This window comes from Lactuca saligna, chromosome 9 (genome assembly GCF_052625555.1).
Source record: "Lactuca saligna cultivar CGN05327 chromosome 9, ASM5262555v1, whole genome shotgun sequence".
NCBI lineage: Eukaryota > Viridiplantae > Streptophyta > Magnoliopsida > Asterales > Asteraceae > Lactuca > Lactuca saligna.
The window spans coordinates 160,784,145-160,794,075 of NC_136425.1; the positions used below are offsets into that span (position 1 = coordinate 160,784,145).

General features: G+C 35.0%; 1 protein-coding gene across 1 annotated transcript; it reads right to left on the reverse strand.

The window, feature by feature from the left end:
• Positions 1-4,549: 4,549 nt before the first annotated feature.
• On the reverse strand, positions 4,550-8,134 carry EBS3 (Alg9-like mannosyltransferase family). Its single transcript, XM_078975256.1, has 10 exons — positions 7,732-8,134; positions 7,172-7,268; positions 6,910-7,069; positions 6,615-6,832; positions 6,241-6,536; positions 5,687-5,798; positions 5,425-5,563; positions 5,108-5,304; positions 4,938-5,027; positions 4,550-4,839 (listed from the first exon to the last, which is right to left on the reverse strand). The coding sequence occupies exons 1-10, from the start codon at positions 8,016-8,018 to the stop codon at positions 4,711-4,713; spliced, it is 1,725 nt and encodes a 574-aa protein (XP_078831382.1). The 5' UTR covers positions 8,019-8,134; the 3' UTR covers positions 4,550-4,710.
• Positions 8,135-9,931: the final 1,797 nt, after the last annotated feature.

The following is a 9,931-nucleotide window of genomic DNA, read 5'->3' on the forward strand; positions in this document are numbered from 1 at the left end:
CTCATGAAGCTCGTCCGATCACTTCATAAAAGAAACAAAGACTCAAAATCTCTTCAAAATAAAGGTATAAGGAAAATACTAATAAAGTACTCCCGTACGCTCCCGTACCCCGACACGTAATAGTGTCACAAAGAAGAACTAACAGATGAACACATAGTTCAAAAACACCTAATGAACATATAGTTCAAGAACACCTTATGAACATATAGTTCAAACATACCTACAGATTACAAGTCTGCTAACGTTCCACTGGACTATTTAAAATAGTATGTGGCCGTTGTCTATACTCTGCTAGATGACTAGATCATCTTAAACATCGATACCTCTCATCACCTTTTATTTCATTACACATCATCTAATTCATCTACCTATGTTTTACCCAACATATTTATACATAAAAATACATATACACTTTAAAACTTGTATAAAACATCTATTCAACAATCACCTTAATTAAACAATTAATATAATTACACATAGCATGTATTTTAAAGAAAATACTTCATATATATGTGTAAGGTGAAAGTGACTATACACTCACTTGAGTAGGTGGTGACTCAGCACTCGGACAACGCTTCGATACTCTCAAAAAAAAATTCCTTCGATAAAACCTAGTATCAATTCCACTAGGGTTTAGTCTAACGTCAACCGTGACTAATTAATAATCTACCTATTATTATTATTATATAACCGTTAAATAACACTCAATATAACTCATAATAATAGCCTAAATAATTATTTTAAGGACCTAATAACATTACTATAATTATTTGAAAGCTATATTAAAAATTGCGTAAGCGTAGCTCACTTACAGCGAATTTTAAAGAAAATCGGGCTTTATTTTGAGCAGCGTTTCGAAACCGAAAGACTCTTTTTCTCGGGACTCCGGGAGCCTCGGGGATTCCTTAGGGTTCTAGGGGATCACCTAGGCTTAGACGCTTAGTGGAGGGTTAAAACCCTTAGAGAGAAGAAATGAAGAAAGGTGTGAGATTTTCGGAATGGCTCGCATGCTATTTATAGTGAGTTTTTAGGACACTCACGTCGTGAATCTCATGATTCACTCCGTAGACTTGCCATTTGCGTCCCTAGCTTCGGATGGTGGCCATGACAACTCACGTCGTAAGTGTCATAAACCTCACGTCGTGAATTGGATCTTATCCTCTCGCAGCTTCTAGATTCCAAATTATGACAGAATGTCGTGAGCGTCATAATTCTCACCTCGTGAATTGGATCTTATCCTCTCGCAGCTTCTAGATTCTGAATTATGACAGAATGTCGTGAGCGTCATAATTCTCACGTCGTGAATTAGCTAGTTTAGGGTTTTTGAAAGCTAAATCTTCAGAATGCCATAACTTTTGCATACAAACTCCGTTTTTGACGTTATTTATATCCACACGTAGGTGGAGACGTATTCTACAACTTTTATTTACATCCCTAAGGCTAAAAAGTCGTCTATCTTAAATTCACTATTTACGTCTCCCGGTGCCGTGCCGGTTTTGCCGAAAAACTTCGACGGGCCACAACTTCTTCGTTATAACTTGTATTTTGGCATCTTTATATGTACAAAACCCTTGAGACATATTCTACAACTTTGTTAAGATTATTTATTATAAATAATCTTTTGTCGAAAAGTCGTTTTCAACCCCTATTATCTCTAAATTGACTAGCCCGGATCTACGGGTGTTACAATTGCATTTCATCATAACAAAGGACCACGTTTAAAGCACGGTCTGTGTCACACCAACATGGGTCGTGTTTGTCCTTTTCATCATATATTTGAGTGACATGACTTGGGGTGAAGCTAGACCGAAGACAGAGCCAAGTTTGAAGACTTATTGGAGTTTTAGCAAACAACATGACCATGCTAAAACACATAGCCAAAACACATGGCCATGCTAAAACACATGGTCTTATGGCAAGCAATGATCAATTATTTGTGGGGCTAGGAGGAAATCACCATTTTTCAAAGACATAAGGTTTTTAAAGCTATAGAGGGTTGTTTTGGGCAATTCTTGGAGGCTTTTGAAGAGACCAAATCATTGCAAACACTTTTGATTTCTATTTGTCAGCATTAAACAATTCCAATTCTATATTTTTATTGGTCGATTTGTTCTTAGCCATGCGTGTGGCTAAGAAACCCTAATTTCTAGCTCTTGTTCAAAACATGTTGATTGCTTGATTTGAAGCATATGACTTGACATTTGGTTTATGATTCCATTCTAGTGATTATGTTCTTGTTTAAACTAGAATCCTTGAATTTGATTTATGTTTCATTAGCCACTTATATGAATTGAATTCTTGTGTAGTTAATTAACCTTTAGGGCACCTAATTGTTTTGTAAAGTTAATGATTGGTAACAAAAAATAAGTTTTCTTATTGTAGAACATATATTACATATTTTCACACTTCCGAGCGTATGAGAAGAAATGAACATTGTTGGGAAGCTTGTACAAAACTTAATGTGGTTTTTCATTACAATTTAAGAGCGTGTTTAGGTTGAATTAGTAAAGCTAGGTCTAATCAAAGAGCGTGTCTTGGTTAGATAATTTGGCACGCCAGAGGTATTAGAGTCTGTTAATATCTTTCATCACCAACTTAGAATAGCAATCATGAATTACATCATGTCATAGTTAAGTTAAATGACAACATTGAGAACTAGAACTAGAACCATTACAACAAATTGTTTACAAATCTATTTAAAGTAGATTGTTATTTACATTATTTCAGATTTTGCATATACCCCCCCCCCCCCCCTCTTGTGAGTAAAGTAGCTTGTGCAAAAAGGTATAAATTTTTGTCTCGTATTTCTGATGATCGACCATGCTTGCCTTGTACTACTTTTTAGTGAATTGAAGTAATGTATTTGGAGTCCATAGTACCCCTATTATTTGTTGGGTGTGACAGACCTAACAATAAGGGTAACAATTCTCGACATGAAATGAACCCAACATGAAGATAAACGGGTATGGATTGAGTTTTTTTGACCTGCCAACCCATACTATACGGGTCATATTCAAGTTTGCAAGTAATTTTACAAGTTGACATGTGAATCGGTTTATTTTATTAGATTAAAAAAATTAAAAAAAAGGTGTATTTATTAATAAATGAGAGCATAACGACTAATGAGTAAATATGTAATATTTAGACTTTTCCTATAATCCACGAACCTGACCTACGAACTCGGACTGGACCTACGAACATGCGAACTCATATAGTTAAACGGGTTTTACAGGTCGTGTCATGGTTCAGCTTATCCACGTTAGGGTTAAGCAAGAAGACATGAATATTTATATGGGGTTGTGGTTGAGTTTGGTTTTTTGACCCGCTAACCCACAACTTGTCAATTTAAACACGATGCGATTTCCATCCCAACTTGATAGCTCACGTTTTCTTGTTTTTTCTTTTGAATGTTTCAATTCTTAGAACTATATGTTTAAAAAAACATGAACGAAATTGTGAAACCCAATCTAAAAGAATTAAAATTTGGTTTGTTCGGATTAGATTTTAGTTACTTTGGATTATTCTTACTCATATGTTAAAATCAAATTCAATTTTGATTCACTCGGATAAGATCGAATTATCCGTTTCAAACAAACACTCTACGTTGATTCATTGGTAATCTTATACTCGGACCAAATATATCTATTTAAATATTGAGATAGATGTTGAGGCTATTAACAAATAATTAAATAACATAAAAACTATATACATCGTTTGTTAATTTAAAATTTATTTTCAAGATAATGGAACTATCGAGAGGCCGATAAGTATTTATATTGACATCACATATCCGTTGTAACTTTAACTCATTTTTTTTATTATTGACAATCCATCTTTTTGGAGTTCTTCTATGATATCGTTTACAGATGCAATAATTTTCTTGTGTTTTTCGACGTCTCTCTAGTTGACTTCTTTCACGATTTTCTATATAAACCAACATAACAATGACGAAGGATATTTCAAACTTTGGAAGATTCAATTCAATTATGGATGATCAGGAGAAAAGTATGCGACATAATTATGAAAATGTTTGCTTTGTATCATCATAAAAAACAAATGTCGAAGGATATTTAATTTCTCAAAAACTATTAATTCTTTTACGTATTTTTATTAATGTAAAGCGTCCGTTAAAGCAAGCTTCAATGATTAGCCTACAAAACTATTTATCAACAAAAGGACAGCCGACCTTTGTTCACAACAAAAGACCACAGAAATTTAAAACAATTCAACATCATTAAATTCTTTTAAAGGAAAAATTATATAAAAATTAAACGAGTTTTGAGAAAATTTTCGAAATATTAATTAAATGATTTTCATTTTAAAAATCAACTTTAATACCCTTTTTTAGTCAACGTGAGTAACAAATATCAATCTCTATTCTTTTTGTCAAACTTCTTTTCAGGTTTTAGTTGTTAGAGCTTTCCTTTTTATATTTAATCACCATTTCACCGTTTTAAAAAGAAGATTTACGAACTTTGATGGTAGTTATAGATGTAAAATATAAATCACACTAAATAACTTAATAGAAAAATATGAACAAGTCTAATCATGTGATAATAACCCAACAAAGTTTTATAAAAGAAAGAAATCCCTAATACTTAAAAAAGAAGGCCAATCATGAATCATCATCAACCCTAAAACTAAAACTAAAACTAAAACTAGTGAGAATCTAACAAGTGGCTATTGTTTCTCTCTCTCTCTCTTTAATATTTATTTATGTCTCTTCAACAACTTATACATCCCAAACACATTTTTCTCCTCCCACACATACGGTATGAAAAACGATCTGTGTAAAGCCGGTGATAGTTCCCTATCCAAATATGGTAACGCAGCCACCACCTACACACACCACACACACACACAATCATTAACTAATTTCTCACAAAAATTACTCTCTGTGTGTGTGAGAGAGAGATAGATAGAGAGAGAAAGAGTACCTCCCATTTGGATAATTCGCTTCCACGAGAAGGAAAGGGTCGTTGGAGTTGAAGCTCAACAAGGAAATCACACTTTTCCACATCTTGAAGCTGTGAATACATTTTTATTTAAAAAAAAAATTGTATTTTGTTTTTGATAAATTTAGAGTGAGAGTTGATGAGAGGCTTACGAATTGATTATGTGATGCTTTGTTTTTATTATTGAAATATGGAGGTGATGCTTTGGTTCCACCTAAAGTTGAATTAAAAGGGAAAGGAAGAAGGCCGTTGAAGCCATCATCAATCCACCTAACTTCACCCACGTAATCCGGGATGAAAAACGACGACGGAAAACGATGCCACTCACTTCCCACACACACAATCGCACCTTGCATTACACACACAATACCGATTTACTTTTTTATTTATCTTTTTGTTATTATTGTCAACAAGAAATAATTTCAAATTTGTTATTATTATTATTGTTGTTATGGTATTTTTGTTATACCTGTTCCAACATCATCATGATGTTGAAAGTGTTTGTAAATCTCTAAAGGAGCGGCGTAACCATTTATGATAGAGAATGTTCTAGAGTGAGAAACACATAGAATTAGACCAATAAGTAATGGTCTCAAGTATTTAGCCATCTGTAAATTAAAAAAAAAAAAAAAAAAAAGTAATTATAAGTTTATATCCATAAGGAGCAATAAGATTGTTGAATGATGATTTAAAAATAAATAAATAAATAAATAAATAAAAATTATACTTACGTTGTGGAGAAAAGATTGTTCAGTTCTATAACGATCAAAAAAGAAATCAGGAATACTCTCGATAACAGCTGCAGCCGCAACACATATAAGAGGGTATATAGGATAAAGAAACCTGAAATTTATTATTTATTATAAATAAATAAATATAAATAAATCGTGTTATTTATTTATTTATTTTTTATGTGTTTTGGTTATGTTTCGTTTTATTTTAAGGTTTTGGTTTGATTTTAGGGTTTAAGATGAAAGACATGAATAAAATTTTCAGGGTTTGGATTGAGGATGATATAGAGGATGAAGATGAGGGCAAATTAGTCATTTTACTTTTGGACTTAACATCTGTCTTTTAACACCGTAAATGCCAGGGACCAAATATGCAAGTAAAACTACATTTTAGGGACCATTCATGCAACAAATCAAACATTTTGTGTTTTGCTTAAATTTGGTCTGATTACAGGGTTTAAAAAGAAAGAGATGAAGAACAATTTTAGGATTTGCATTAAGGTAGATGAAGATAGGGGCAAAATAGTCATTTTGCTAGAATCAATCTGACTGACCTTTCTTCTTTGTGGGGTTGTAGAGACATGAAAGCCATCCAAATATAAACAGGAGACACAACAATCACCATATCAGGAGCATATTTCTTCTTTGTAAATGGCAGAAGAACCACAAACATCATTGCAAAAACAAGAGCAAAATTGAAGTTATTAAATCCATTCTTCAAGTAAAATAAAGCCCCTTCAGTTCCATATAAATGACTCTCTCCACCTCCTAAAACATTATACACCAACAGATTCACAACAGAAGATGTCCATTTCCCATAGTAATGATAATCCACAACTACTGAAATTATCTGAAACAAAAACAAAACAAGTGATTAGAAAACAGAAAGTTAGACACAACTTTTTTTTTTTTATAAAAGATTACGTACCAAAAGTGTAATTGACATAAACGCCCCTGATATAAACACCCTTTTGAATTTTCGAAGTAGAGAGTAGACTGTTACTGGAAGAAAAGCAAGGACTGAAAATGGCCAACCAAGAATAACTCCAGTTGCTGCAACAGCAACAGCCATGGCATTCATCCCAAAGAGAAACAATGCTGAAGAGAGAGAAATTGCATACATAGAAAAAGAACTTGGCAAAAAACCTGTAAAAGTTATGAAAAAGAGTTGATATGAAAAGGGAATTATTAGATTTTGTTAATTCTTGCATTTGGGAACGTACTTGTGCTAGCAAAAAAGCAACCACTTGTTAAGCATAAAAGGGCGAGTGTGTAACAAGCAAGGCGTTTTCCATACTTTCTGGAAAGTGCTACTACTAAAGCAGCTTCAGATATGACAGAAAGAAGGCCAAGAAAGATTCTCACAGCATAGAATACTCTTACCTGAAATATGATGAAGAAATCATTAGATTGATTATGTTAATGGAAGTAGAAATCAACAAGATTATAAATGGAATGGTTATAGAAAGTGTTGAATTGTATTACTTTTTCCTCATCGAGCCAATTATACATCTGTGAAGCTGGCCAACCCACCATATAATGGAACAGAATGTAGAGGTAGGAACGCAATGCAAATTGAGAACTGCAATTAACAGATAATTTCTCTCAGAGTTAAGAAATCATGGCTGAATTTGGGGAATGGGGATAGAACTTCCATGGAAGAGCTTGTGAAACAGAAAATAATTGAAGAACTAAGGCAAACAATTAGCACAGACACATTCCGAATTGCTTATTTCAGTGGTGATTTTTTGTTGTATTGTGAAGGGATATACATATACTATAGTCTATATAGCCTCGTATTTGAAAGAGCTTATTCTGAAGTTGCTATGTAAGACAGAAACAAAATCAGGCTCTTTGATTCATATTAAGATGTAGTTATTAAGTTATCTGCGCTTATTAGATCTTAGTTGGAATTCTCAGAGTGTGTAAATTTGGTATAATCCTTAGTTCGTACTTCTAACATGTCCAACAAAGAAAAATTCAGGGATTATGATGATCATATGACTCAAACAGGTAACGAATAATGAGAAATGAATGGAGAATACCTGTACTCCCAAGTCTGAAAACCTGATTTGTAAAGGAGGAAATGAAGAGGCTCCCAATAATTGAACACTTCATCACAGTCATGAACGATATTCGTAGTTGCACTCAAATACCTTAATATCCCTAGGGCAAATATAGGAAATGTCCATGACAGACCTTTATCCACCTCAACCCCTGGTTTCTCCGCTGGTTTGTCTACCTTCGTATAACCATCCGCATCGGCCGATGTTGAAGGCAACAAACGATCGTATTCCGACGGACGTCTTCTCCTTGTTGGAAGTGCTGCCATTGCTTTACTCTGTAGCTATTGCCTCGATCCTTCTGCAAAGACAGCTTGGTGGATTTGCTTTATGTTTGCTTCTTTTCCGCTTTCGGCTTTGAAAATCGTGAAAGAATGAACGAAACCGGTCGGATAGTCATCGGAAAAGCTATTCCGTGAAACGGGAAAGCCCAAATGATTGGGTAGTTGGACTACCGGCTAAAGCCCAGATCATTGGGCCCGAATCTCATCATTGGGCCCGAATCTCCATGAGAGTGGGCAAGGGCCTATATCTCCAAGTTGGATGTGATATGTATGCTATGTGGTAGCTTGACGGAGTTCATTAAGTTACGCGCTTACAATTTCAGTTTTGATTTCAGATATTTCTGCTACCAAAGAGAAGGACTCAGGATGATCACATGACACACACTACAGTTTTCTAGTGTGAGATATTTCACTCTCATATTTGATATGATATTTTGATAATTTGAGAGTTATGATGATGTTTTTAAGATGCATAGTTTACGATGTTTACATGATACTTTTGTGGTTTTAATAATGAATTAAAAATGAAATTTTTGGATCGTATTTTTGGGATGTTTCCACGTCGTCTATGTTATAGATACCTGGGATAAAGGTAAGGCGACAATGGATGATGTACCGATCGTGCGAGAGTACCTGGATGTATTCTCAGAGGATTTTCCTAGGATACCTCCGGAGAGACAGGTTGAGTTCAGGATTGACCTATTCCCTGGTGCAGCTCCGATAGCCAAGACACCATATCGGTTGGCTCCTCCCGAGATGCAGGAGTTGTCTACACAACTGCAAGAGCTACTAAACAAGGGATTTATCAGATCGAGCAGTTTACCATGGGGAGCCCCGATCTTGTTTGTAAAGAATAAGGATATGTCTCATCGGATATGCATAGACTACTGGGAGCTAAATAAGGTAATGGTGAAGAACCATTATACTCTCCCGAGGATCGATGATTTGTTTGACCAGCTACACGTTGCATCTTGGTTCTCCAAGATTGACATGCGATCGGGATATCACTAGGTGCGAGTCAGGGACGACGACGTGTCGAAGACAACCTTTCAGACTCGCTATGGTCACTATGAGTTCATGGTGATGCCGTTTGGGCTCACCAATGCTCATGTCGTGTTTATGGACCTCAAGAACCGCGTGTGCAGACCGATGCTGGATCGGTCTGTGATGGTCTTCATTGATGACATGTTGGTTTATTCCAAGACTCAGGAGCAGCATGAGGAGCACCTAAAGGAGGTGTTGGAGACACTGAGGAAAGAGAGACTTTTCGCAAAGTTCTCCAAGTATGAGTTCTAGTTGCACGAGGTGCGGTTTCTGGGGCACCTTGTCAACCAGAAGGGTATTCTGATCGATCCAGCCAAGATAGAGGCTGTGATGCAATGGGAGGTTCAAAGGTCTCTATTTGAGATTCAAAGTTTTCTTGGTTTAGCGTGTTACTATCGGAGATTCATACAGGATTTCTTCATAACCGCTGCTCCTCTGACCCGACATGTCCACTACATAAGCATTTCACTCACATTTAATCTTCATACCGAAAGGCCTTAGTGGGATGAAAATCAACATAGGAAAAAACAATATATTTCGTGAAAAATGTTTTATTTCATTATTCTGTGACAACCAAACATATCTTTTTTTTTTTATTTATTCCAATGTAATGTTTTGTTCCATCATTCTTCGATTAATTTATGTCAAACGCTATCTAAATTTTTTTATTGAAAGAGATATACACGAGCGGAATGTTATCGACAGTAAGTAAGTGTGACATGGAGTGAAGACTTTCACGATTGTTCACGGACAGATAGAAAACTCTCTATCTCTCCTCATATTTTATCTATTTTTCTCTTTTTTTTCTTCTTCGTCACTTGTTTATTAATGAATTCCATTTCCACAACCTAATA

Coding starts and splice junctions, on each gene's coding strand:
- EBS3 (XM_078975256.1), bottom strand. CDS start 8,018: ATGGCAGCACTTCCAACAAGGAGAAGACGTCCGTCGGAATACGATCGT. Junction 5,564..5,686: donor AACAATCTTTTCTCCACAAC/GTAAGTATAATT, acceptor TTTAATTTACAG/ATGGCTAAATACTTGAGACC. Junction 5,305..5,424: donor TCATGATGATGTTGGAACAG/GTATAACAAAAA, acceptor GTGTAATGCAAG/GTGCGATTGTGTGTGTGGGA.